We start from the raw sequence: 27,636 nt of genomic DNA, 5'->3' as shown, positions 1-27,636 counted from the left end.
ATTGCGATGAGAGAACAATTATCATTTCCAAGGACAATTATTTCCAAGGATGGGATTTTCGTTTGCTTCACACGGTAAAATTACATTTGTGTTTTTCTTGTGACGTTGAAATTGCTTAAATTCGGTGAGTGAGTTAAATGTATATTTTCTAGCGCTAGATGGCGTTATTTGCTGGCAAAAAAGATTTGCTTGAGCAGACGACGCTCAAAGTATTTTTAGGATTGACTGTTGAAGTTGTGGCTGTAGTTGAAGAACCAGAAAAGACATTGTTTAAAGTTAACGTAAAGGTATCAATAACATAATATTGCCGAAAATAAAAGGTAAACACAATTATTAGTTGTTAGATGTTTGCTTATCTTGTTGTAACTTGTTTGTTCGCAAATGGTTAAAAGGTTGTTCCAGATGATTAAACTGAGTGTTATCATCTGGAAAACCGTTGGGTTTTTCCCAAATTTAATCGAAAGTTAGGGCACATTTCTCAATTTCCGGTCCATATTATAGTTAACTATAGTTATATACTTACGATTTTTACATAGTCTTTGGTATTCTATTGCTTGCCTTGAGTCTGTTTGCCTAGGTGGATTTTCGGTCTGGTTCGAAAACAGTAAAAAGTTTGCACTTTTGAGTATTGCTAAACATAAAAACAGCAAGCTTATGTATTGCCATTATCTCAAATTCCTTTGGTAGCATTCCTACACGCAGGTGCTGCACACCTGGATGGACATGCAGGCTTTAGCTGGTTTCCCCCGGTATTCCTAAGCATTGGTAGTTATTGATCCATTTGTACCATATAGCTTGCTTGCAATATGTGTAGCAATCTCTTTCAACTTTCATGTGCCAGAGACCTTGGCACGTATAGTGTAGGTTATACCAGCAACCACCCCACGAACGAACGTCTTTTCGACCACACCCTTTTTGCAGTAATTTAAATGGATAGTGCATCCGCCAATCCCTCTGGCAATGATAGGTTCGATTCACTTCCTTTTTAAAAATAGCTGTTCGCGCAAGTGTAAATGGGTACGAAAATTTTCGTCACGTGACTGGAAACAGTCAACGGGCAGTTTACTCCCGCAACGTCACGAGGATAATTTTAACCACATGGAAAGTCGCCATGAGGCACCGGCTGCGGCAACAATTTATGTTGAAAAAAAAAAAGCTGTTACTTTCTCGTCGCACGATGTATCGAACGTTTCTTTGAAGCCTGGTTTTTTTTTTTCTACCCCGACATCCGCCATGAATTAATTCGATTTTTCCTCTTTTTTTCTTTTTTTTTCTTTTTTGACATTAGATCAAATAACGATTGAGCGAAAGGCAAAGGCGGAAGCTCCCGAATTCGACCGCGCTGCTGCTTTCATCCGGGAACACTCAGTACCCGGGTGTTGTGAGCCAACAAACTGGCGTCCGCCCCTCGGGCAGAGACGGGCAGCAGTGTTGCAAGAATTTCGGGACGGCCCGCCATATTGCCTCTTCGTGCGCCGGTGAGCGGTCGTACTGGAGACGAGGTCGTCGATCGAACAAGCACGTTGGATACGTTCAAGACCGGTAAGTTTTGTAAATGCAACGCTCCCTTGAAAGCCCTCCCCCCTCCCCCACCCCACGCTCTTTCGTTCCAGCGCGCCAGCCCCAAACCAAACTCTTGATCCATTTCCGAACAGTACTACATGTGGGTTAGATAATTGTACAAGATCGCGTGGAGCTTTCTATAATTCCCCTAAACTCCTGGAAGCCTTTCACTCACGCGGTGAAACGAAAGTGGAACCGCCGTGAAGCTGTAACGATATTCTGCGGCACGCCGGAGCATTAACAATAATAACCGATTGTACGTTGATGACGTACATTCAGTAACTCAAAATAATGGGAGGTAGATGCACGTGGGAGATGTGCGAATGTGAGAGAAAACTCCTAGAAACGGCTGCCTTGTTGACCTGCGAAATGAAATTGTCGTTGCGCGCTTTCTACGGCGCAATTTCGAGGGGATGACGAGGCTCTAGAGTTTGTTACGGTTGACGATTTCTGGCTTCAGTCTTCACAGTTGGCACCGACTCTTAAGAATTTGTATTTCATTTATTTTTCGAGGGGGGGGGGGGGCTTTTCTTGGCTCCAGAGTTGTCGAAACTTTAGTTCGCGCAGGCGTCGGTCGAGTTTCTTTTTCTACTTTTTGAGTAGAAATCAACAGTCATTTGGCTTGAGATTCTTTGGCTTCACCCAATCTTTCGTGTTCTAGCCGCAGTTTTTGACACCTCCCCATTCACTCCCACCGTTTGATGTTGTTTCCCTCTTTCTTTAGATCTGCTTAGTTCAGCCTACGCGCGACCCGAGGTCGAAAAAACCATCAGCCCAGTCGAAGAGAAAATCCCGCTGTATACGCTGCGTGGTGACTCGGCCGCTGCTTTAACTGGTAAAAAAGAAAACTCGTCCACCTCGCTAGTTTTCTGTTAGTTATGTTTGTTACATTTCCACGACTGCTTCTTTTTAGTTTTTACGCCTGCAAAATTAGAAAAGGCCTTGTCCAGTCAACCTACCGTTATGTCCATGTCGATTGGCGGTCAGCAATCCGGCACGCCCTAATTGACTTGCATCAGCGGAATCGATAGTCCTTAAAAAAAATTGGAGGAGGAAAAAATAAGGAAAAGAAATAAGGTCCCATCTGTTTGGCATGCTTCAATTTAAAGAGCACACTGAACTGTCATAACCTGGTTGCGATACTAAACAAAAGAACAACAACACATTTGTGACAATTACGGCGTGTAATTAAAAAAAAAAAAAAAGAAAAAAAGCCTTCGACAATTTTCTCATGGCGGGATTTGTTGACTTTGGAGGCGGAATTCGATTTCAAGCGCGCATTTTCATCGATTTTAGTTTCATTTTTTTCCCACGCGAAACCTGATCCTCTTATAGTTCTCTCTCATCTCGGTAATCCATTATGAGCTTTTCAAATGGCATAAAGTCTCACGAACAACTTTCAAAACAGCCCGTGTGTTTTCATCTTTTCCCGTGCCTTTTCGTGATTCGAAAGCGGCGCTTTGTGTTTAACCCCTAAAGGAGGAATGACCGATTTTCATGTCTAATTAAAATCTTTTGAAGACTTGAAGGTGTTTTTGATGCTGGGTAATAGGTTGGTTTGATCACTTTTTGTGCCACACGCTTCTTTTGTTTGTGACGCTGATGTTTTTGCTAGTACGAGTTGGCAGAATAGCCCACGCCGAGTGAATCACGATTGCGCTTTAATCGTGTCCGCGTCTATTATTGTGTCTGTGTGTGTCCGACAGGTTACCAAAGTCAGAGCTGGTACATTCCTCCGCCTTCGCAAAGGATTCCTGCACCAACTGAAGATCTCCTCACGCCCGAGCAAACCAAGGAAACGTTGAATTATTTTCGTGAGTAAATAATGGCTACAACTTTTATTAGGTTGTTTTTTCGTTCTGTGTTGTTGATGTTGTTGTTTATTTTTTTGAGTTCTTGCTGCGATATTTGCCCGTTAATAGATTCCTACTGCGTCGTGTCACTTTAAGTGATAGTAGGGGGTGTACTGCGCAACCCAAACTGATTAGAGATAACCGGTTTGTCGTTAGTAACAGAAAACAACAAAGCTATTTACATAAGCATATCAAGGCGATGAACGTGTATGTGGTCACGTAGGCCCCTCGCTGGACAGGTGAGAGTCTTTGGCATTCAAAAATGCCGGAAGGTGAAAGAGAATCCAGGTGAATGGTCCCAGGTAAAACGAGTAAGGTGGAAGTCACGTCTTCACCAAGACATTCTCTCTCCCCCCTTCGCACCTCCCCTATCAAATCGAGAGAATGAGGGAGGGATTGGGGTGGTGAAAGGCAGAGGGCAAAGAGGAAGAAGAAGAAGAACAACATTTCTCCTGGAAATGGTTCCCAAGCGTCTCCTTGGTCCAAAGACACAAAGAGCCTTCCAAGAGGAGGGCGGAGAAATAACCTTGTGAGCGTGTACGTACTCGCAAGACGTTTCTGTTGCTGTTGGGATGACGGACTGGATGGATTCACGTGCCGAGACAGAAACGAAGCAGTCGGTGGTTTTCTCTGGGTCTTGGACTTTTCGGTCGATCAATCTGATTGTGTGATTTCTTGCCTCCCGTTTTCTCGTGAAGGGAAACCTCCTTCACGAAAGAGAGCCAGTGGTTTTTTGTTGTTGTTGTTGTTGCTGCTGCCGTCGTTGTCTCGGTTTTTTTTATAAATACTAAGCTAAAAGGGAGAAGGAGGTGAAAAAAGGAGAGGGACGAAGAAAAGAGACTCAGAGCCATGGGGAAAATTGGTAAGAAGAAGAATAAGAAAAACAATGGCCGCTTTGGCGGAACTAATTGCGTGCCGATACTGCCGACTGGCCGTGCGGCGCGTAGCGCGAGCGGCCCAGTACGTCCCGAGATCGCTTCCATCGAGCTCGCTTTCAAAGGGGCTTCGACAGTTCCCGCGTTTCTTGTTTTGAATTTGGCGGCCGGCCTTCGGTCGTCGCGAGTCTCCATCGTTTGTCGATGGTCTTGCAGTCGGTTCGGCGGAGCGATGTACGTCATCCACGCCGACGACGCATTGGACTCGCTCATCGCCGACGTGCACAGTCGAGGTGGGTTGTTGTTTTTCCAAAGTTGTTGTTGTTGCTGCTGCATTTCGTGTCGTCGGGTTCAATCCGGAATTTATGTGGGTCATGTTCTCGCTTTGTTTTCTCCTGGATTTATCATCGATTTCGCAACTTGCTCAGTGTTCACGTGTTCGTTTTATCACCCTCCTACTCCTCTGTGTTTATGTAATTAACTCTCTCTCTTTCTTGTTGATTGATCCACACAGTGCTATGCGGCGAGCGTGTCAGCCAAATGACGAAGACGTACAATGACGTCGAAGCGGTCACGCGCCTACTCGAAGAGGTAAAAAACACAACTAGTTTTCTTTCGTTTCTTCGTTTGTATTCCACAGATAGCTTCATTCAAGTCATTTCTAGACACCGACAAATTGGGAAATAACGTGTGCGGTATCGACGATCAACCTTGTATACCGGTATGAACGGGGAAAAAGAAATAAGTCGAGAGCGGCATTGAGATGAAGTCATCAAATTGCCTAGACGGAAAAAGTCGGCTCCTCTTCGTTGACCTCTGCCTTGGGAGAGGGGGCTAATTAAGAGTATGGAGAAGAGCGGACAAGACTTAAATGAATAACATCTAGAGCGTCAGTCACGCGGAGTAGATCGCGCCCGTTGTTGCCTGGCGTCGTAGTCTTCATTTGATTGGCCCCGGGGAGTGTGGTCGATTGGCGCCGTCGTTATCACGCTATATTGGCAATCACATTTGGGTCATCGTTTTACTACTTTTTACTATTCTTTCTTTACATTGACAAATCCCCGTGACAACAACAAATCCCCCCCCCCCCCCCGGCGTCAGCGTGATATTTAAAAAAGGTTGAAAACAATTGGGAGGACGAACCGATTGTTCAAACTTATTTCGGAGCTGGTCCCGAGCTGATCGTGTTTTTTTTTCTTCTTTCCTTTCCTTAAATGGGCTTCCATTTGAGTTATATGAGGGTGGTGGTTAAACGAGTTCTACTTAATTCCCAGCGTTAGAAATTCACGTCCCTCTTTATTTTTTACCGAGTCTTTTTTTAAATTTTATTTGTCTTAAAAAAAGCCTTAAGAATCGAAACAAAAAAGGCCAACTAACCACAAAACAATGGCTGCAACCGTACAAGTGGCAGAAAAACCCGTATGTCATTCGGCGGTTGGTCGTGGTGTCAGTGTTGGCAACTCCTTAGTTATGATGGGTGATTTGCTTGAGCAGAAGGAGAAGGATTTGGAGTTGGCGGCTCGGATTGGCCAAGGACTTTTGACGAGGAACAAGGCGCTAGAAGAGCGCTTGATTGCTGTCGAAGGAGAACTGCACAGTGCCCATGATACAGTCACCCAGTTACGGCACGATCTCCTCCTCAAGGGCGAGCTTTTGCAGATATACTCCAACGATTTCGACGACAGCAGTCCGGAGGGCGGTAAATATAAACATTTCTTTTCCCGTTCTTCATGCAAATTATTATTATTATTATTTTTTTTTTCGTTATTTATGCCGACTAATCATTTATTATTCATGAAACCAAACAGTGCGGGCTTTTACAACTGACTTACTTCAACGCAAAGTCAAAGGGCTGGAAGATGACAACCGTAAGTTGCGGGCTGAAGCCTCCCAGCTGGCCAACGAGTCGTCAGAGACGGAACTGCGCGAAGAACAACTGCTGCACCAAGTCGTCGCTCAGCTAGGTACAGTTAAACGTCAGCAGGATCACTGTTGCTTGCCGTCATCGGCCTTTACGATTCCGCTGCCAGCCGCATTCCTGTGGCTGGGTAGTAGCTACAATTAAGCTTTGGACCGTTTATTTTATCTTTGTTGCCATTTTCCATTCGTTTCTTGTTCCCGCCACCGGAATATTTCGACGCGCCAGCTGAAGCCAATAACCACATCAAGAATCTGGATGAGGAGCTAGCCAACAAGTACGATGAAGCGGGCAAACATCGCGAGGAGATCACCAGCTTGCTCGGTCAGCTGGTCAGCCAACGGCACAAAATTCGTGAGGTGAGACTGTCGACTAATAATGATTATTGATCTTGGGTGAGTCTTAACTCCTTTTTTGTTCTGATTTCCCAGCTGACGTTGGAGAACGAAGACTTGACGATGCAATTGCACGTGGTTCGAGATTGCCAGACTGAATTGGTGGCGGAGCTGTCAGAGTACAAAGACAAATACGCTGAGATCCTAGAACTTCTCCACGAGACCCAGGAGCAAGTGAAGGAGCAAAACAAACGGAGTCTTCCGACTTCTCGCGGTTTGGCAGGTGCATCTGCCCCACCCAGCAGGGCAAATTCCAACTTCCATCCGGATTCTTTAGCCTCGGAGCTGGAGCTCTCTTCCCTAGGCTCTGAGAGTTGGCCATCGGAAATTTCTACACCGCAAACCTATCCCCGGTAAGGCCTTTTCCATGCTCTGTAGGGAGGCACGTCACTTTCGTGTGTGAAAAACGCCAGGCCTTGTTTACTTTGATTTTTTTATTTTTTCCTGTTATTGTTGTTGTTGTATTTGTTACTGGAACGCTTTTTTGGCTTTGCTTTCATAGGTTCCAGTACCAGCGCGTTTTCGATACAGTCCGATGCGCATCACTAGCCGTGGAGTCCAGCATACCGCTGGCATCGACACCGACGACTGATGGTCCTCGGCTCAAGACACCTCGGCTTGTGGTCAACACTTGCACCCCGATAGCCGAAATCAGCCCTTCGTTCCAGAAAGCCGAGTCGGTGTTGAAGAAGCTGACGGCATCGTCGGAAACAGACTATCCGTAATGATTTCCTCTGCTCACTACCATTGATTGATGTCCTACATTCTCTCTCGACGACCTCAAAGAACAAACGATATCTATGCCAACAGGGCCACTTCCAAGGTGGGCGTGCCAGGAACACCGGGAACAGTTGATTTGACACACGCTCTGCGTCGCCTGACTCCCAAGACTTCAGCCACTGCTCCGTCTCACGATGGGCACGGCTGGAGGACGCCGGACAGCATCATGTCGACGGGAAGCCGTTCTGGTCTCAGCAGCCTTAATTCCATTCATTACCCAGAAAAGCTCAAGGTATGTACGATTATGATAATATAACTAGTCGTGACAATGCTACATTATTGCAGTCGACATCATTCCATTCCGAGAATCCCATTCGGCCTTCGTGCGTGCTTGATATCACGTTTGTGATGTTCTCGTGGCTTTTTGAATGCTAATTACATCCACCTGTGCATCTCGTACATTTCGTTGGTTTTTACGACGCTTCGTTCTCTATCTCTCTCTCTTTTTTTTTTTCGTACTTATCTTCTGCATTCCACAACCAGGAAAGAAAACACTAAATGGCAAATAGTGCGACGCAAAAAATAGAAGGAGGGAGTGGGAGAATTGGGATAGGGTGGTGGAAGAAATTGTTCCGATCCGATAACTTTTCCCTGGACTGCGATACCCGCGCAACAATTTCTCTATTTTTTCTCTCCCTCTCTTTTTCCATCACGTTGTTTTATCACGGCTCCGACACATTCGATCTAATCTAAGAAAACTGGACCAGATGCATTGTTTGGTAACGGACGGGTGAACACTCTTTGTTTTATAGACCAACATCTGTCGTGAGGTAGCCATCTCCGCACTGGGGAGGGGGAATGTTTTTCACGTCCCCTAGATTGTGTGCGCTGACACAATTTTTGAATGATTAGCTTGAATTCCTCTCACGGTCGATGACGTGTCATTATCTTAATTTGTTGTTTATTTCTCTTTTCTTTTATATTTGTTTGTAATAGATCATTAAACCGATGGAAGGTTCGATGACGTTGCATCATTGGTCCCGCTTGGCCACTCCACACCTGGGCACGCTGCTAGAAGAGAGGCCCGGGGTGACCACCCGTGAAACGGACTCGAAACATATGGCCGGTCATAACTACCCACGGGATTTACTAGGTAGGAAAAAAAAAAAAAAAATTATGCCGCCAACCCAAAAATATTTATTGAAAAATTTATTACTTAATTAAGAAGGAGGAAAAATAATTGTGTTCTTTTTTTTTTGTTTGTTTCAAACAGAAATGTACAGTCTTTATGACGTTGAGGAAGACGAGGAAATGGAGATGTTGCCTGGTAAAAGTTTCAACTCATCCGCATCTGTTTACACGCTGACTAATTCGACGACGGCGATTCATCCCAACAGTTTGACTCACGTCACGTCTTCGTAAGCTTCGTGGCACTTACACAATGTCGCTTTACTCACAGATGATTGCAATTTTTTGACGTTTTCCTTTTTATTTTTATCTTCTGTTTCAGGATACCAAGTGCTTACATGACTTCTTCGATCGATTATCCTAGTCTAGATCACTCAGTCAATTCTGTTGGGCCCACGCAAACTGGCAATCGATCAGATCCTGTCTCAATATGTTCTACGCAGCGAAGTCTAGCCGAAGCCTTACACGAAAGAGGAGTTGGCCATTCGATCACTGGGTGGAGCGGCTTGTCTACACCCAACAACAGTCCGGGCTGTCCGTCGCCAGATGGGTCATCCTCAAGGTTTTTTCACGAAACGTGGGGGTTGCTCACGGAAGGAGCCAAAATGATAAGGCGAACGCTAACCGGCGAGGAAACGCCCATGCCTCCCACTCCTCCTCAAGTTCCTCGCATTGCACGAAAAGAACTCGAGGTAATTGACGATGATATCCTGTTGCGATTAGACTAATGCGACACTAAACGTTTTCTGATTTCTTTCCAGATGCTCTCCCAAATGCATTTGTTGGACAAGTTGGAGAAACTTGGTCTGGATGACGTTAACCAATCGTCTACTTTTGTTTCTCCTACGACTTTGAGGGTCGCCTTAGAAAATTTGACATATGCAAACGGTGGCCATCTTGATGATATAGATGAGTCACTGACCGTAGAGTCCAACAGTCCCATGAGGAGAAATTTGTCAAATTCGAGCATGGAGGCCGTTTCCAGTCCCAAGTTGAGCCCAATGCATCGATCGTCAACGTCTTCATCCGTCGGTCTCAACATGATTTGTGATCTCGGCTCGCCTCCTTCCAGCTTAACATCTCACCTCGATATCCGTGCCAAGTTCCAAGTCGTTTGACAGACGGGGAGAGAGCCGACAAGTGTTTTGTTCTCCCCTCGGCCAGTGATCATGACGAAATGCGAAAGTCGACAGCCGGATGTCTAAGTTTTGACACTCGGGGGAACATGTAATCGCGAGTAAAGGGATGAGGAAACCGGGTTTCAGGTCTTGTAGAGAAAGAAAGAGAGAGAACCTCTCCTTGTTTTTATGAGTCGAGTTGGGAAACGAGGAAAAAGTTCCATTTAAAAAATGCGCAACAATCAGAGCTGTTGGTATTTGTAGTGGGTCACTTTACCATTTCCTTTTTAGTCATAATTATTTTGTGTTCTATTTGCACAAGAGGCAGTGAGAGAGAGAATCGATAGTGAAAGAGCCGCGTTTAATCAAATATCGGGGGAGGGGGGAATGACGTTGATATCGGTGTTTGGTTACAAATGACGTGCCATCCATTTCGGGCGAGAGAGAAAAAAATAATAATAACCACTTCACTTCTTTTTAAATTACGTCAATCGCAACACTTAAAAAAAAACAGTATACAAATTTGTCTCCTTTTTGTTTTTTTTCTTCTCCTTGTTGAACTCTGTTGGAAATTTGAGGAAATCCGTGGGTCTCGGCTGTGACCGTAGCCAACGAGATGTGCTGAGAACATGAGAACTGGGCGGGGTAAGGGTATCGTCTCGGCCGACGTTTAAAAGGGGGGCAATTTAGAAATTGCCCGAAAAGCAGCTCAAAAAAGGTCCTTAAAAACAAGTTTTGGTGCTCGGTTTATGTCGTTTACGTCATAACTGTCTAATAGAACGTCATTGCGTGTACTGCACGTTTCACCAAAAATTAACTAAAAATTCAATAAAAATGGAAAGAAAAAAAAAGAAGAAAGAAACGACAAATGGTTCAGTTGATGTATCCGGTCTGCCGGTCAGATTGCGCTCCCAATTTGTCGAGTGTCAACACCACCCAACCTGCCGGAAGGAATGTTTCTGTGAGTTTTCTTTTTGTTTTCCTTTTATGTTCGTTTTTTGGGTGCATGCCTCCCCCTTATCCCCCCAACTTGATTTTTACACCACCGAATGAAATTGAACCGAGATTGCCAATCATCCTTTCATCGAATTCAAAAAGTACGTCGTTTCGTCATATTTTGTAGCGAGTGCTTATTTTCTACTTCATTGATATTTGGACGTTTATTGTCTTGTGAAATCGTGTTTCATTTTTTCCCCCCCATTAATCTTTTTTTGTGTGTGGTCAGATGCGTCTTCGTTGTAGATCTCGCTTCGTCGTGCTGCTATAATTTAAATCATGGGCGGGGCCATAAACTGCTATTCTTATCAAATAGTAATTTAAATACCTTTTACCCCCAAACTAATACTGAATGATTAATATCCCCATTGTACATACGGCACCTCGAGCACAGGTTGATATATTTTTTACATTTCGTTCCCCCTCCCCATGTTTATTAACATACCGGTCTTATATGCGTTTGTGTTATGCTTTATACACCTCATATCCCCTCACCCATTATTCGTCCTGCCATATTAAACAACAAATACAATGAAATTTTTTGCGATTTCTTAAGAACGAAACTCAAAGTCGTCCCGTGCGGGTGCGCACGTCCTTGGTGCAATTTTAATGGCCCGCGGAATTTAAAAAAGGAAAAAGAGGTAAAAAAGCAACAGCGAAAATTCCAGCCCAGCTGCGCGGTACGTATATAAATATCCGGATTTTGTTAAGAGAAAAATCTAAAAGCGGAACGACTCGTTAACTAAACTTCCGTGACGTCCCGTACACCATTCCCGCCATCTTCATTGAGAAAAATTAAAAGGGAAATGGTATGCTAATAAAGAAAAAAGGGAAATTACGGGAGAAAAAAAAAGACATCCAAACCGACTCGTGCAATTCTTTCGACTAATCAATTTATTACTGCCAAAACATTTTTGTGGTCTTTTCATTTTAATTGGTTTCGGTCATCATATTTTTAAAAAAGAATTGGAAGAAAACAAAATACCGTACTCGGCTAGCGTGAAAAACAACAGAGAAACAAATTATGTGACAAGTCACGACTTTGATGGGTTGCGACATGGCGACGCCGCTGCCCGCCGTGTGTTACCAAATGAATTATACAGAAGCGTTGGCCCTTTTAGCTAGCCGTTCAGCGCACCGTGAAAGAGTTTTTTCGCGACTATTCATAAGCGAGTAATGGGTTCGTGTTTCGCCTTTAAGGTGAGACCGACTGGTTTGTGCTATACTGCGAGTGTCCTTAGACACACTCGGTGAAGAATAAGGAACGACGGATGGAGAGTAAAAAATAAAAGTGAAAACGAACGTGACCGTCAGTAGTTGAGTGCAAGTGTACGTGCTAGACGAATTAGAAAGTCAAAGCTAAGAAATCGGACGATCCCCTGAAAACAAAAACAAAAAAAACATGAATCATTCGAGTGGGGTCGTCCAGATGTGCTCGATGACGTTCAGACGATATTAGATCGGCAATAGAATAAGGGGGAGGCTGCACACCATCGGGAGCAGTTTTTCTTGTTGCTACACTGGCTCCATCGATCACTGACTCGCCATTTTTTTTTTTCATTTGACATTTAAGACGTTGCTGGGCGATCTTTAGAACCACGTCCATTTGGCAATCGATTCCCCACTGAATGCACACTCAACTGGCAGATAGGCGATATGGCCATGAAGTGCCTTGATATGGAAATCCGAGGAATGTGTAACTTCAAATATTGCCTCTCGGGAAGTCGAGGCGGTGACCAGCACGTGGTTATCAAAACGGCCACTGGTGGCGCCGTCGTCGCTGTCAGATTGTGTCAGTTGTTGTGAGAGGAGGCCCACAAGACGTGAGAAGAGGCAAGAGTAGGACAGAGCGTCATATCAACAATCATTGACGTTGTGTGGACTCAATAAGTCGTTGACTCGTGTCAATTGGTTTGTTGAGCCCGTCAATTCCCCTCAACGATTTTCCGAGTTCGATTACCATTCCTTCGTTTGGAGCCAGCCAACTGTACTACGTCTGAAATTCGTCGAGGTTACAGTACAAATTGTTGCATGGGTGTTACGGCTACTTCATTCCCACCGTTCGCCTACTCTTCGCCATGCATTGAACCCATTCAACAGCAGCAGCAGGTAAGAAACTACATTTGTTTGTATCTGGTTTTTACAATTGGGTACCTTTTTTGATTGGATGAGAATGGCTGGACATGTGTCTCGCCCCCTAATCGCGAAAGTGGTGAACTCGCCATGTTTTGACGTGGTGTGTGATTGTACAGTCTGCGAATTGTGGGGAAAAACAAACAAAAAACGACAATCAGTCGTTCGTTTTTTTGTACTTGAACGATTGATGTAACTCGCCTGTCCTTGTTTGTCTTCGTCGAGTTTTATATGTGTGCGGTTAAGTATGGGGCATGCGTGTCTACCGTAGTAGTACTACTACACCCCATGAAAAATCTGTTTCTAAAACAAGCCTGATTAAGTCGTAACCACCAGTTGTTCAAATACCATGACGACCATCTGTTTGGAAACTCGATACACCACCCTCGACCATTCGATGATTCTAAAAAACTGACCAAACTCGCCATAACAACAACAGAGAAAAGAACCGCACGTTTATTTTTGTTTTCAGCGAGAATTGAAAAGGTAGGAAGGAGATAATAGAGCCAAAGGTACATTATTTACCGTGATACCGTACTTTCCTCCCGTCATCATCATCATCATCATCATCACTGCTGTCATAACTTTGTGGGTAGTTCTTTTGTTGTGGATGTAAACGATCGGCTCTTTTCCTTATTTTTCCCTTTCTTTGTGAGTGGACGAACATAAACGTCAGCGTGATCAACCTGGGGGGTTCGCTCTGTCCCTGTATAGATTTGTAGAGAGCTTATGTTCACGTTCGCAGCTGATTCAACACATTTCGAGTAGCCGAATAATCTCCTCACTCCCCCCCAGTCCTCCCTTCAGGATTACTTGGACAGAGAGAGAGAGAGATTGGGGGGTATGTTCAGGTGGCAAACGCCGACGTAAGCAAACGTGCAGCCTCCGTGTACGTCGCACTTCCCAAACAGACAATTAAAGCAGGTGTTATTGTGTCAGCAAGGATTGTTCAACCTAGACTGGGAGGGGGGGGGGGGGGACCCAACTCGACAAAGAAGAAAAAAAGATGATGCCAAACCTAATAAAAAGTTCAGTTCTGCTTGATTGATCCGAGTAGTGCGTACACCTGTACGGTGTCATCAGTTTTATTCGGTGGTACGTGCGCGCGGTGCCTGGGCGTTGAACGTCATCGAGATTTTCCTCGTCGCATTGATTTTTTTATTTAATACCAACTGACTTTCGTTGCCCTTAACCGAATTAATCGATTTGTCGATTGGAAAACATGATGCGATCGTGTTGTTTGTGTTGGCTACCTCGTCCGTCGCCGACGTCCTCATCGCGCCCACTTGATCCTAGCATCATCCCCCAGGTTTGGGCCCTGTTTCCTTTTTATCATTTAGTTCGTGACATCCGTTGTTAAGTACCGCGTGATAAGTGCACGTGTACTAACCGAAATTTTATTTCTCGTACGATCGCGCTGAGAATTGAGAGAGATGTGGATAAGCCCAGGCTGCTCTGATCTCCCCTTCAATTTGTGTGTGTGTGTGTGTGTGTGTGAATTGGAGTCGTAGTAGTAGTTTAGCAGTTAAGACACACACCGACCCACAGAAACCTAATCAAAAGCAGCCATATCCGGTTAATGGGGCCAAACGTATTCACGGGGACCGCTCAAAAGTTATTTCGGCTGCCGTAACTGAAGAAATCGGGCGTGATACCTGCGAAGAATTGTTTGAAGGTGAAATATTAAAACAAAAAAAAAGTCTTAATAAAATATTAAAGTCGGCTGAAATGAGAGCATAGAATCCCCTCGTAAATCGATCGCAAAAATTAAAAATAGAAATGGAGGAGCGGATAAGCGATTTAAGAGAGAGGGGGGTTGGGGCCGCTCACGCGGTCGCACAATCTTATGTGTGCGTGTGTTTTTCGTATGTAGCTTATCCCCTGCCTGTCTCTCCTGAATTTTTATTTCATTTTTTAGTTGCGACCGTTTCTTTTTTGGAGGTCAGCATTGACGTCAGTAGTCACGTGACGGTCGCCTTGGTAACGGGGCTGGCTGCCTTCTTTTCTCTTCTCACGCCGCCTCTTTCGTGTTCGTGTTCTCTTTCTTCTTCTTTGTCGTCTCGTTTTCTTACATTTCGGATATTTCGACTATTGAAACAAACATTTGAAACTCTTTCCAACAATTATTCTCCTCTCTTTCTCTTTCGAGTATTGTCTTTTTGGTGACGACAGCAGTCAAGTTTTCATTCTTCTTTTTCTCCGCCGCCCTCTTTTTTTTGCGTAATTCTAATCGGTATCGCTATGCACGAATCCAATATCCATGTAAAGAGTGCGCCGGGTTCGGCCACGAAATTTGCGTCGCTTGTTGCGGCTTCCTGGAAAGGATTCCCGCGAGCTGTTGGGTTTGCACCAAATGAGAGCCAAACACACAAAAAAAAAACAAGCGCAGAAAGAAACCTGTTGACTGTCCCAAACTATCACATTTTGTTTTGTCCATTGCCTTTTATAAAGAGATTCCAGGGCTATACAAATTATGGACGACTTTTTCAATATTCAAAACTGTTTTCCAATTAACGCTCGATCCCGTTGCAAACAACAGCAGCTGACGACTATTTTCGAAGCGCATATTTCGTAGGAAATGTTTATCATATCAACGTGATTTGGTGGCTTCCTTTTTGGCGTGTGTTTCATACGTTAGATAGTTCAACTTGAATTTTGAAGAAATTCCTTCACGTTCGTTCGCGCAGTCTCGTCGCCTCTCTTTTTACTTGTTTTTCTTTTATTTGTAGCTCTGGGCGGACGACTGGTGCTCGCGGTCGGTTGCCGATTGACGTCAGCAAAAGCACACAGAGTGAGAGGGGGGTAGAGAGAGAGCTCCCACTTGTTGGAACTTTCTGATAAAAAAAAAGTTTTAAAAGGAGAAGAGAACGAGAGAATAATAAAAAATAAAATAAAAATAAGGCTAAGCAGAAATCATTGACGTCAATTGCAATCCAGTTGGTCCACAAAACCGGTCCACCCTTAAAAAAAAGGTTCTGGTTCGACTGTAACCTAGACGAGTTGTTCCCACCTCGCAGTAAAAATTCGGGGTAATCTTTTTGATGCTTCATTACATAATTAAAGGCTGCCATCAAACTGTTTTCAGCGCCATTTTTTAAATATTGAAAGGACAAATGATCTCGACTTCTTTCTCTTAATCTCCCTTTTGTTCTTCATTTTTTTTACTACGCCGAGAGTACAAAGACGTCATTCGGTTTGGGGGGTATGATTGTATTTGCTGTTACAGAGTCCCAGTGATAACACCCTGGTGTTTTCTCTGTGTGATTAAACGACCTCAAACCGCGTTTGCGTCAGGATCGATATGGTTCAGGACAGCTGCGATAACGAAAGCCACTTTCTCCGCATCAAAATATAACCGTAGAATTGAAACCAAAATGATGATGAAGACAGAGAGAGAGAAAGAGAAAAATGAAAAAATAGTTCCTAGAGGAGATGGAAAATGACCACATGTGGAATGTAAGAACCAATTCATTTAGCGTCAGCTGGAACCAAACTTTCGGTTTAAACAACACAAGAGCGTACCGACAAGAGAAATAATGATAATTAAAAAGAAAAAAATAAATTCTAACTGGTTTTGGGCCGATACCCCAGGCTCATAATTTCAATGTAAAGAAGTAAAAAAAAATGGAAATAAAGACAAAATGTCGAGAGAGAGAGAGAAAAAAAAGGAAAGAGGCGGTTAGTAGTAATATTAGTAGTAGTAGTAGCAGTAGCAGCAGCAACAGCAGCGGTGGCGGTGCTAGTGTATATGTGAATCGACCCGTGCAGCCCCATGAAAGCCCTAACCAAAGCTCTGCTCGTTTCAGTCCACCATTGGTTCGTCAGCTCCCGACCCGAGCGCACACGATTTTTCTTTCATTCCGCTTCGTTTATCCATTCCATTTGATTTATTATTTTGGGTTGTTTTTTGTTTGTTTGATTCTTTTTTGATCATTCACAAGTGTGTTGGCTTCGCGAGTTCTTTTCTTATCTTCTCCTCTTTTACTCTTGTTTTGTAAAAACAATTAACGTTCGATTTCATTGACCGTAATCTTGTGGGTTTCTTGGGTTTGTTCACGCAACAACGGTTTCGTCAACAAATATTTCCCCCTACAGTTCCTCCCTCCCTCTGACTTGTCCTGTGATGCAATTCCGACGTGGACACATCCGGATCCAGTGATTAAGAGCGTAAACAATTTGGGTTTTGAGCCAGTGCGCCCGCGTGTGTTGTTCTGTGAGTGTTTTGTGTGGTGTGTCAACATTTGAATGCGTCATTTCTTACCCCTACGAACTTCCGTTGGTTGCTATTCGTGAGAGCAATCATTCCCCCCCCCCCCTTGAACTGAAGAAGCGACTCATTGCCAAGAAACGAGTTTCGAATTGAAGGTGAAATTGGGCGCCCCCCACTACGAAATAGTTTGGCTCATTCTCTGTCCCGTCTCGAGACGCATCGGTCCGTCATCGTCTAGAATTTTGCGCGTCTTTCGCCACTTGGAAGACGATCCATTTTGAACAGCAGCAACAAATTACAAAAGTTATTGTCTTTGCCGCGAATGGAGGTCGAGCAACGGTTCCCAAGGATGCAGCTGGTGAGAAAAGCCGCTGAACAGTACCAGCGACTTATCATGGATTGCACTCGACCTACTCTGGCCATCCACCAGCAGCAGGTAAAAAGCGAAAAGAAAACCCAAAATTCAATTCCCTTAGAGAAAAAAATATCAATCGCAACAGATAAGAGCCGATTGAATTTCTCAAAATGTAAAGAGAAGAAAATGTGTACAAGTAAATATAATCTGAGAGCTAGAAAAGATCGAGGACAAGTTTCTGTTGGGTGTCCGTGACAGTCAATGACAATCAATTGATCTTACTCAATCTGTTAGATAACAGTTTGTCCTTCTTCTTCTTCTTATCTTTTTCTCTCTTTATACTATACAGTGCCATAAAAATCCGACCATACACAGACACTGTGGCCACTTCTTTTGACACCATTCAAAAGTATGAAACCAAAGCTCTTTGCAAGTGACAAGAAAGAACTGTGAGGGACTTTAGGGAGGACTGAAAAGCCCTTTGATTATTATCTTTGATAAGCTTGGCGTGACGTTTTTCGGGGCGTCTTCGTTTCTATTCTCCTCCTCCTCAATGCAGAAATGCGATTCGACACAGTTTTTTTTCTTCCTTTTTTCGCGAAATTCTTTTTTTCTTTTTTTTTATTGTTTGAATGTTTTATAAAGTGCGACCGGCTCCAAGAAAAATTGACAGCAGGGGGTAACGCAAAAAGTGGCGGGCCTTGTTTTGCAATGCAAATTCTTTGATGGACTGTCTGGCGAGCCAAAAATAAAAAAGGGGAAAGAAAAAAAGTAAGAACCGCAACTCTTTTTTTGGGAGTTTGTTGTATAACGACGTTTTCATTCAATACAAACTGGCGGATGTGAAGGCAAATTGCATCGTCTACGCTACGCTGCGTAGATTCTTCTTCTTCTTTTTCTCTATTTGCATCTCGTCAATGAGTTATGCACCTGCCGCAGAGCCGAAAGGTTTGCGCGGCGGCAACGACGGGTGGGCGGTTGTTGTTTTTTTTTTTTTTTTTCTTTCCTTCCTGCGTAGCTCATTCACGTTCAGATGATGATGATGATGATCGGTTTGGTGGTGATCGGATGCGAATGAATGAACGAATGAGGAAGAGAAAGGGCAACAACGTCAACAACTCGCCTGTTGGATGAGTGAATGAATGGAGTGTTTGATTCTTCTCTTTTTTCCAGGACCCTGGAACTAATCCTGGGACATCTCGCAACCCTATCTGTCCTCTATTGTTCAGAAACTTGTTGTTTTTTCTTGTCGTTCTCCTCTCTCTTTCTCAGCGTCTTTCTTGTTTTATTTGTCTTTTATCAGATGCCATCTCTTGTTCTCTCTTATGTGTTGGAATATGGGCGATCCTCTAACTGGTTATTTCCAATTCCATGGCGAATGAATGGGCTGCTGCCTCACAGGGTCGCACTCAAACGTCGCCGCTTGATTTTTGGTTTCTTCTTTTTTTTCCCCTTCATCCGTCCCTAGACCCGAGCCCATCATTCTTTATAGTGGGAGGGAAAGCTCTGAAGGAGCGATACTCGTTGCTAGACGAAAAAGAGAGAGAGAGGAAAAAACCTTATCTCTTGTGGTCTTTTGTCTGTTGGCCCTGAGTCGCCATGTTTTCGGAGACCGAGGGCGTCGTCGTCTTCTTCTTGTCGTGTCTGTGCGTCTCCATTTTCGAAAAATGTAAAAAAAAAACCTTATTTCTTTAGTCTTTTCTCGCAAAAAAGGAGGTTGATGATTGGCACGATGCCAACTGAATGTCGCACTATTTGGCCGACGCTCTTTTGTCTTTACCACGTTCTCGCGTGCTCCAAAAATGGAAGATGAGTTATTTAAAAAAATAAATAAATTGGGAAGAGGATGATTACTATTTATTTTTGTTTTTAGCTTCTCTCTCTCTCTCTTATGCGTTTGTTTCTTTTAAATGATGTTATTAAGGACAATCAAAATTAATGTCTCTCTCTGATCGTCCTTGCCCTGCTTCGGGCCCTGTCTACCGAACAATTCCGTCTATCTTATGTTTTCTATTTTCTTATTCGTTCTCCTTTTTCATCTTGTTGCCGTTATTATTATTTTCTTTTTCTTTTTCTTTGCTGAACGATGTCTTGACCAAACAGGCCATCACGTCTGCTATTTTGTCCGGGTCACGTAGAGAAAGACATTCATTCAAACATATTTTTTTGACCCTTTTTATTTTTATTTATTTGGTACCCTTCTTTTTTTGGCATTTTTTTGTTCATCGTAAACATTTTTTATAGTATAGCTTCCCATTTCATCACCGCCAACGTATATTCGTCTGCAGATAACGACGTTGATAATTTGGCTCTTTTTCCATTAACGTCATTTATTTGCAGTCATTCAAAGTTAAATAACGCCGGAATCCGTATATTCCTTATTGCCCTTTTTCGGGACTTGAATGTAAACCTTATGGATTGTAAAAAAAAAAAAAAAAAAAAAAAAGTAAAAATGGGCATTACAACAATAATACTCTTACAAACTGCTGCTGATAACCCGTCGAGATATCGGATCCTCTATCCGCACCATGTCGTTTTGGATGGTCCACTTGTTTCTCGCCGTTGGGAGACGGGTCGTGTGGTAATACTGTGTAACCTTCATTAGATGAGATAGCGAGACCAACGGATAGGGCCTCCTCTTAGACTTTTTGTAAAAATATTGATCGTTAATATCGTCAACCGCTGGAAAAGTACACAGGCGGCTTTAGAATTTATGTTGATTTTTATTTTTTATTATCATTTTTAATTGTTTTTCTTCTTTCTTATCCATTTCAAAAGTCACTGATGAAATGAGAGAAACAAATTCCATTTTGTAAATTTTTGGGTTTCGACTGTCACGGGAACCATAGTATATAGCCCACGCGATATGCTGCTTCCATTTTGACACCGAAATATCCGCTCGACACGGTTGTAATTTGGATCGACGGAATCAGGTCTCGTGATGAATCGAGATTAGCCAGTCACTAGATATCGAATATGGAAGTTGTTGGCCCCGGCCGGCCCCGGCTCTTGGCTATAGGCTGGGCGCTGGGCTACGTGCCCGGTGCACGAGAACTGGATCGCTGTGGCAACACTTTCGACACGTTTCATTGACGGTTGAAAGATTTTTGACCCTAGCTGCGACACAACGTCTGACCGGTAGGTGGAAATATGCGTCGCAAAAAAAAAAACACACAAACAAACGTGATCATATTGGGCCTCGTTTACTGCGCAGCCAGGTTTCCACACCGACGGCAGCGTCGCCGTCTCACATTGGACCCACCCAATTTTGTTTTACGGCTACACACGACAAACAAAAGAAAGAATGACGAGCCAAACAGATTTTGAAAGACTATTCTCGTCGAAATCGTGAATTGTGTGAGGAGAAAAAAAACCCGACAGGGTGGCGACGGAAGGCAGTCAGCGGACGGCGGGTGGAAGTGTCGTTGTCCCCGAACATGTGTGGAAAACACACTTTTCCCTTTCTATCCAAAATGACTGTTGCTCCTATTTTTTTTTTCTTTTTCATTCCGGCTGTTTGGTGACGTACGCAAATGTGAGCGCGCTTAGCGTACATCCGCTTATGCACATATGGCACTTGTAAATAGAAACTATGTCAGGGATGGGTGGGGGGTTATCACACCCACCCGACAATCCACTGTCAACATGTGAGCACTTGATAAGACGAAATCGATAACGTTTCAAACCAAAAAGAATGTATTTGATTTTGTTTAATATTTTTTGGGTCTTGTTTCTTTGTTGTCGTTTGCGGATGTAGACGGTCCGCGATGCGAACGGATCGACGACGAGTATCCAGCAGAACATCAAGCAGCGAGTCGCAGGAGGCAACGCCAGCAAGCACAGCATAGTCAGCCTCAGGAAATGGCGGCCGAGTAGGAACGGATTCAAATCATCATCTGGCGGCATCTCGGCCAGTGCAACGACGACCTCAACATCGACCACGCACAGCAAAGCGGAGAGCAACGGCATCGACAATCCAGCCGCTTCCGGACGTCCCACCTGTTACCACGGCGACATGACAATGTTGCAACTTCTCGCTTTCGTAATTAACTCTTTTATTTATTTTTCTCTCTCTCTTTGCTTTTCTTATTTTGGTTGGAATGTTTGTAATAGTGACGGCCACGTCAATCTTGTAATCTTTTGGGGGGGTCCGGGTCCGACTGGTTAAGTTTCATTGACGTCATTGGAGGGATCAAAATATCCACTTCTCACTGATAGGCTCATTTCCTGGACAACTGACTGACCGTTCCATTTCACTTTTCCTCTTTACGTAAATGACCGGCGGCATGCGTACATCAGCGTCATCCCGTTGCCACTGTACTTGGTCGTCAACTGACAACTGGGGGCCAGATAAAGAGTCATTTTTTTTCCCGCCTTCTAAAATTATCCTGTGGGATCGGTTGACCAGTTTAATCAGTTGCTGACCGCTTTTTGTGATTTTGGACGATACAATTTGTGCGATACGAGAGAAATCCCGGTCCCATTAATGTCCAGCATTTGCCGTTGTCGTCATTATGAGTATCCCCTTTGGTGACGTCATTGGTGTAACCGGCCCTTATCAAACAATGTCCACTCTTCTTGATGAGCGAGTGGCCATTTAGGAATTACCCCTAGCAGCAGTGCTTGGTCGTTTGTTGGGTTCATCTCGTAATAGTTGGTTGCGTCACCCCGGACGGATTATATCCTTTGTCCATCATTTTTATTACGACAAGAATAAGAAGGGGCTTGCCATGGATGGACGCCGGACGTTCCACTGCACACTCTAGCGATGCCGGTACAGTACAATCCACGGTAAAATAACAATTCTCATTGGAATCCTGAGTGAAGACGTCGCCGGACCGTGGCGAAAATGCGACAAGCCACATTTCCGCATTGTACTTTGGTAAAAAATAAAATAAAATAAAAAACTGAAGGTTTTATAGTAAAAACCCCAAAAGAAAGGAAGATAGAAAATCCAAGGGGAAGCATTTTTCAAATTGAATTGAGAAACACACACACACACAAAAAAAAAGAAAGGAAAAAGAACAAAACAAAAGAAAATGAAAGAAATAGAACGAGAATCACAAGTGTTTCGGTTTGCGGTTAACGTTCATTTTCCTTCTGCATTCTTTTCTTTCTTTTTTTTCCCGTTCTTCCTCTCGACTGGGATTGAAACGATTTGTATATAGTTTTATATTGGACCATCCCCTATTTTTCTTTGCCCCCTTCTTCTCGGGTCTGCGGTTTTTATTTCAATTTGCGGTGTATGCGCGAGTCTATACGTAAGTGCGCTATGTGTTAGTGTGTCATTTTGACGAGCCTTGTTACTGCGCCCAGAATTATATTTGTCCCATTTCTTTTCTTCTTTTTCAAATTTTTATTTGTTTTTTTGTTGGTTTTTTTATTATTTCTTCTCATGGTCTCGTTCTGGTTCTCTTTTTTGAGGTTAATTGAAAATCGGATAAGTATTTCTTTAGAGATTTCAACGATTATGATTGAATCTGAAGGTTGGAAGAAACCAGCTGAACACGAAAAAGGCGCAGTTTTTGATTGTTAATTGTTTTAAATTTTGTTTGAATGATTTAGAATGCGCTGGATCTATCGGCGCCGGCCACCGACGTCCTATTGAAGAACCGGCGCTCGTCGTGGGTTCAGCTGTCCGGCCACCCCGGTTCGTTTGCTCCGGCCGGCCTGGGCACCCTGTGGAAGAAGCAAGGGGCCGACAACAACGAACAGGTTGTTTACGAGGCGCTCATGAAGGACTCTGCCAGCGATATCGTTCCCAAGTATTACCGCGACGTCAGCTACCAAGGCGAAAGTAATTTTTTTTTTCGCAGTCTTTTTTCTCATTCTCTTTCGTCTCCTTGTACCTTATCGGCCCTGCCTCTGCACGGGGCATCCGGTCGAAACGGCAGAGCAATTAATAATGTCAAGTTTCCCCACATTCCACAAAGTAACGGTCGGGTTTTTTCCTTCTTTCTAACAAGAAACGTAAAAGGGGATAAAATAATTTGAGGAAAAACACACAAAAAGACCGACGATGTTGGTGGGCAGTTGAAATTCCTTCGCTAACGACATGATTCCGAAAGTGAATAACGTAGAATTTTTTCTCTTTTTCTTTTTGTTGTTGTCTGTCTGGAGCAGGCTTCATTGAAATGCAAGACTTGTTGCACGGCTTCACCGATCCCAACGTCATCGACATCAAAATGGGAACGCGGACATTTCTCGAATCGGAAGTGACCAACACAACAGCTCGATCGGATCTCTATCAAAAGGTACCCACACGCGCATTCCATTGGATAATACCTGAAAGCTACTGAACCATATTCACTTGAATCGAATGAATTCTTATCAAATACTAAACCCATCGATTCCCGTCTGACATGTAACTATTTTTGTTTTCTTTCTTTTCTAATTCAGATGGTGAAAGTCGACCCCAGTGCGCCGACCAAAGAGGAAAATGAATTGCAAGCCGTCACCAAGTTGCGCTACATGACGTTCCGCGAACAGCAGAGTTCTTCTTGCAGTCTCGGATTTCGCATCGAAGCCATTAAAGTAAGTCTCATTTGATTAGGTTCCATTGCGACATCATGAGAGTATCTTATGGTGGCATTGGCTAACTCGAGCCGATTGGTAATGGGAAAATTTTGTTTTTTCTTTTGTTGCCCAATTGCAGTTCCAAGGAAAACCGCCCGTCAACGATTTGAAAACGGTGCAGACCCGTGAAGCCGTCCAGTCGATGCTAGAAGTGTTTGTCGGCCGGGGTCGTCCTAGTGTCAAAAAGGAGCTTATCACTCGGCTGAAGCATATCAGACAAAAGTTTCAGGAATCATCTTATTTCCAAACGCATGAGGTAAATGCTGTACCAAATAAGCCGTGTTGTTCCAACATGGGCAAAAAAAAAAACTCTGGCCGACCATAAATCTAAAACATTCTCTCTTTCTTTTCTTCATTTTTTTCTCCTCCTCCTCCTCTCCGAAAACGCTTGTGTGGCAATGGCGGTGCCATTTATAGGTTGTCGGCAGCAGTATTCTGATCATTTACGACAGCCAACACGTTGGTGCCTGGGTGATCGATTTCGCCAAAACTCTTTCGCTGCCCGATGGTCTGACCGTCACTCACCGTCAGCCCTGGCAACAGGGCAATCACGAAGAGGGCTGGCTCACGGGTATCGATAACCTCATTCGGGTAATAAAAAAAGGGAACATGCCACCCACAAGTAGCAGCTGTTATAGAATATGCAAATGATTTTGTTTTTTGCCTTGCCTTATTATTATTATTATTGGCAATTTGTGTGTAACTAACTCGTTCAATTTTTGGTCACGTGCAGGATATCGAGGCCCTTTATTGTGATGCCAATGCAAAAGAGACGCAATTGAAACGATAAATTCGGTTTGAAGAAATTTACCAATTTGGATGGAATGAAAGACAACAAAAGTTATTTTGCAACGAAATTCTTTCTCCATTATTTTTCTCTATTTTCCCTTTTTTGTATTCCTTTTTTGTATTCCTTTTTTTTAATTATTAGTTTTCAGTTTTGTTTGATTCTGCTCCCCCCGCCCTCCCTGATTTGTTCCGTACAAGCTCTTTTAACGGTTATGTAAATTGCGTTTGAATGGATCATGTCTTGATGATTGCCAATGATTGCGCGCGTGCATGAGTGAGTGCTTGAAAAATTTAGGATCCAAATTTGGAAATTTTTGATTCTCCCTGCGTGTTATTTTTTTTTTTTTTTTTTTTTTTTTTTGGCCTAGAGGTTTTTTGGAATCACCTTAAATATCCCACACGACCTGTATTTTTTTACGTGTCTCCTACCATTGCGTGTGTGATTTGTTTCCTCTTATCTCTCTCTTGTATATCGCTTGTGCCTCGAGACGTCCTTTTCTCGCCGTAACACACCTCAAGTTTATCGCCAAGGACCAAAAAACAAAGAAAGAACAGAAGAAAAAAAAACGAAAAGAATCGAAACCAACAAAAAAATTACTAACAAAGAAAAAAAAATTCAATATCCAACAATCATAGTCCAAATAACTACTACGAAAACAAAAAAATATGTTGGAATATCTATTTCTATTACAGTGGAATATTTTGTGTTCCACATTTTCGTGTTGTATTTCTCCCACCTCACGAATGGTGTCCATCCGAGAGACGTGGCTATTCCTCTTTTTTTTTCCTTTTTTTAGTTTGTGTTTTTTTTTGTTTTGCGCGCGGCTTTAGTGTCATGAGTGGAATTGGATTGACGACGTTGACAAATAAAAAAGAAATTTCAGAAAATGTTTGAATGCTATTATGTTTATGTAGTGTAATCAATTGAATTCTTTATTTGTGCTACACGACTTGCGTCATCAGAAAAAGTACCCGACAATAGAACATGAAAATAATTAAAAAAATTATTGGAGTTCTATTCATGTCGCGTAGTGGAGTTCTACTGTCGTCGGGCACTGGAGTTCTATTGTTGGGTATTTTTAATAATATTTAAAAAAGGAGTTCTTATGTCTTTGGAGTTCTACTGTCGCATACAACGAAATTTTTAAAAACTATTTTTTAAAAATAAAAATATTTGGGTTCTATTGTCGGTAGAGTTCTTCTGTCTTTGGAGTTACGGTCGCCATACCTCCAATAGATGGTGTCTCGTCGTTTTTCATGTTATGGCTGATTGGGCTGTTTGTCAAAATGTTTCTTAATTTTTTCTACGAAATCTACCGACTAATTCATCGGTAAATTCAAGTTTATTTTTGTGCAACTTGTTTGTGATGTGATTTATTCCGTATCTGTGCTGGATCATCTTTCAAATTCCTCAATCTAACATGTAGCAAGGAACGGGAAAGGAAAGAGTAGCATACAAGTAGCCTACCAATCGCTACCACCAACTCTTTTATTAAAAATCGTCGTTCTGCTGAATTCATTATCCAGTTCATGCAGGTAAACACAAATAATAACTTTGTAACTATTTTTTTTAAACTCAGATTTAGTAAATATTTGTCTATTATTATCACCAGTTTCTATTGATCTTGGTAGGTCACTACTCGTCACTACCCCAGTGTGGGCATGTTTGTTTTTCTGAACATTCTTTTAAATAATGCATTGGCATACAAGTATTATTCTTCTTCCAGTTTTAAACTGCTGTTATCTGATGTCATAGATTGTATTTTCTGTCATAGGGAAGCTACGAAAAATATATCATCTAGGCCAAGGGTAATCTACAGGTTTATTGCAGCAGCTTAAGAGAAGAATGTGAACAAATGCAGGGCACATACCAACATGTGTTGTATTTTTCTGAATGTTGAACACAGGCAGTAGGTAACCATTAACTTTAGTTTATTGGATGAATGTTGGAATATTTATTGACATATTTTTAGATTCAACATGACTAACTGTTTGATGCCAAAGTTAGTTGCCTAGTGGAACTCAACTCACTGTACGTTCTCTAACACAGATAACTGGTGCTGTTGCCTTACAGCCAAAGGCAGGAAAATGATTCTTTTTTTCAGAAAATTGTAATTTAATTTTTTGCGTTGACCCCCAATATTCTCTTAATATTATAGATTTTTATGTTGAACAAGTTAAAAGTCTGAATTTGTATTTGTATTGTATTGTATTTGTGTCATAGGGAAAGCTGCTGGAGTAATCTGGTGTTGATGCACATTTGATTCATTTCGTGCCAGCCAGTGAAAGCCGAAAGACACGTCCAATTCAAGCTGAGCTGCTGCGTTCTGTCTGGAAGCAAGCAATCCAGCCGTTGCGCCGTTGAGTCATTTGAACAGGAATCTAATGGCTGTCAATAGGTGTCTGTCAAAAGTTGGCTGGAATGTCCACCAGGTAGCGCCAGTGTCTTCAGGGACGCATTTTGGCCATTTTGTTCCAAGACACAGCAGAAATGGTTGCTGGTTGTGACGTTTCTCACGATGAAAATTAAAAGGTAGTTATTGTTAATTTCCTATTGTTATTGATTGTAAAATATTTATGTGAAAATTTACAGGTTATTTATCACGTAGAAACCAATTTGCCAAATCATTCAACTCAAACTTGGAATTGCCTGTACATTGCCGAAATTGCGTGCCTCGTGTCTCGCTGCCTGCTCTTAGGCGTAGGGGAGACCGGGGCTGTGTGGGACATGGGGCTACATGGGACATCGCAGTTTTGAGCATGTTCCCGTAATTTTTTTTAAATAATTTTTTTTACTATATTTGAGTATTTACCATGCTTGTTGTATTTGCATGCATGTTGGGTAAAAAAATTATTTAAAAAAAATTACGGGAACATGCTCAAAACTGCGATGTCCCATGTAGCCCCATGTCCCACACAGCCCCGGTCTCCCCTACGTCTCATCCCA

The 27,636-nt window shown here is 42.9% G+C and overlaps 2 protein-coding genes and 1 long non-coding RNA gene across 17 annotated transcripts; all 3 read left to right on the top strand.

Annotated features, from left to right (window-relative positions):
- The first annotated feature begins 194 nt into the window (after positions 1-194).
- Positions 195-11,181, top strand: LOC124327022 (trafficking kinesin-binding protein milt-like). 7 transcript variants are annotated; one of them, XM_046785824.1, is made up of 14 exons: positions 195-320; positions 1,289-1,542; positions 3,270-3,377; positions 4,806-4,882; positions 5,786-5,990; positions 6,097-6,255; positions 6,438-6,568; positions 6,641-6,957; positions 7,107-7,325; positions 7,415-7,616; positions 8,321-8,477; positions 8,598-8,742; positions 8,835-9,204; positions 9,274-11,181. In XM_046785824.1, the coding sequence occupies exons 4-14, from the start codon at positions 4,832-4,834 to the stop codon at positions 9,628-9,630; spliced, it is 2,313 nt and encodes a 770-aa protein (XP_046641780.1). In that variant the 5' UTR covers positions 195-320; positions 1,289-1,542; positions 3,270-3,377; positions 4,806-4,831; the 3' UTR covers positions 9,631-11,181. The 7 variants fall into 7 exon arrangements, with proteins under 7 accessions (XP_046641780.1, XP_046641781.1, XP_046641783.1 ...); XM_046785827.1 differs by lacking the exon at positions 195-320 and adding an exon at positions 2,288-2,398 and having other exon boundaries at positions 1,395-1,542; positions 6,100-6,255; XM_046785823.1 differs by lacking the exons at positions 195-320; positions 1,289-1,542 and adding exons at positions 2,288-2,398; positions 2,477-2,640.
- Positions 11,182-12,412: 1,231 nt separating this feature from the next.
- LOC124327173 (inositol-trisphosphate 3-kinase homolog) lies at positions 12,413-25,581 on the top strand. 4 transcript variants are annotated; one of them, XM_046786108.1, is made up of 9 exons: positions 12,413-12,735; positions 13,681-13,683; positions 21,082-21,366; positions 22,890-23,121; positions 23,448-23,578; positions 23,724-23,858; positions 23,980-24,156; positions 24,318-24,491; positions 24,634-25,581. In XM_046786108.1, exons 1-9 carry the CDS (start codon positions 12,658-12,660, stop codon positions 24,688-24,690), a joined length of 1,272 nt encoding a protein of 423 aa, XP_046642064.1. In that variant the 5' UTR covers positions 12,413-12,657; the 3' UTR covers positions 24,691-25,581. The 4 variants fall into 4 exon arrangements, with proteins under 4 accessions (XP_046642064.1, XP_046642065.1, XP_046642062.1 ...); XM_046786109.1 differs by lacking the exon at positions 13,681-13,683 and having other exon boundaries at positions 12,414-12,735; XM_046786106.1 differs by lacking the exons at positions 12,413-12,735; positions 13,681-13,683 and adding an exon at positions 13,967-14,068.
- Positions 25,582-25,895: 314 nt separating this feature from the next.
- On the top strand, positions 25,896-27,393 carry LOC124327395. Of its 6 annotated transcripts, none has more exons than XR_006916088.1 (7): positions 25,896-26,020; positions 26,117-26,225; positions 26,303-26,398; positions 26,465-26,603; positions 26,663-26,800; positions 26,914-27,222; positions 27,283-27,393. It is a non-coding gene; the product is annotated as an uncharacterized LOC124327395 (long non-coding RNA). The 6 variants fall into 6 exon arrangements; XR_006916089.1 differs by having other exon boundaries at positions 25,897-26,020; positions 26,322-26,398; XR_006916086.1 differs by having other exon boundaries at positions 25,898-26,225; positions 26,465-26,599.
- The last annotated feature ends 243 nt before the right edge of the window (positions 27,394-27,636 follow it).

This window comes from Daphnia pulicaria, chromosome 2 (genome assembly GCF_021234035.1).
Source record: "Daphnia pulicaria isolate SC F1-1A chromosome 2, SC_F0-13Bv2, whole genome shotgun sequence".
Classification (NCBI taxonomy): domain Eukaryota; kingdom Metazoa; phylum Arthropoda; class Branchiopoda; order Diplostraca; family Daphniidae; genus Daphnia; species Daphnia pulicaria.
Note: the sequence above shows the minus strand (reverse complement) of the source record. Positions and strands in the feature narration are given on the sequence as shown.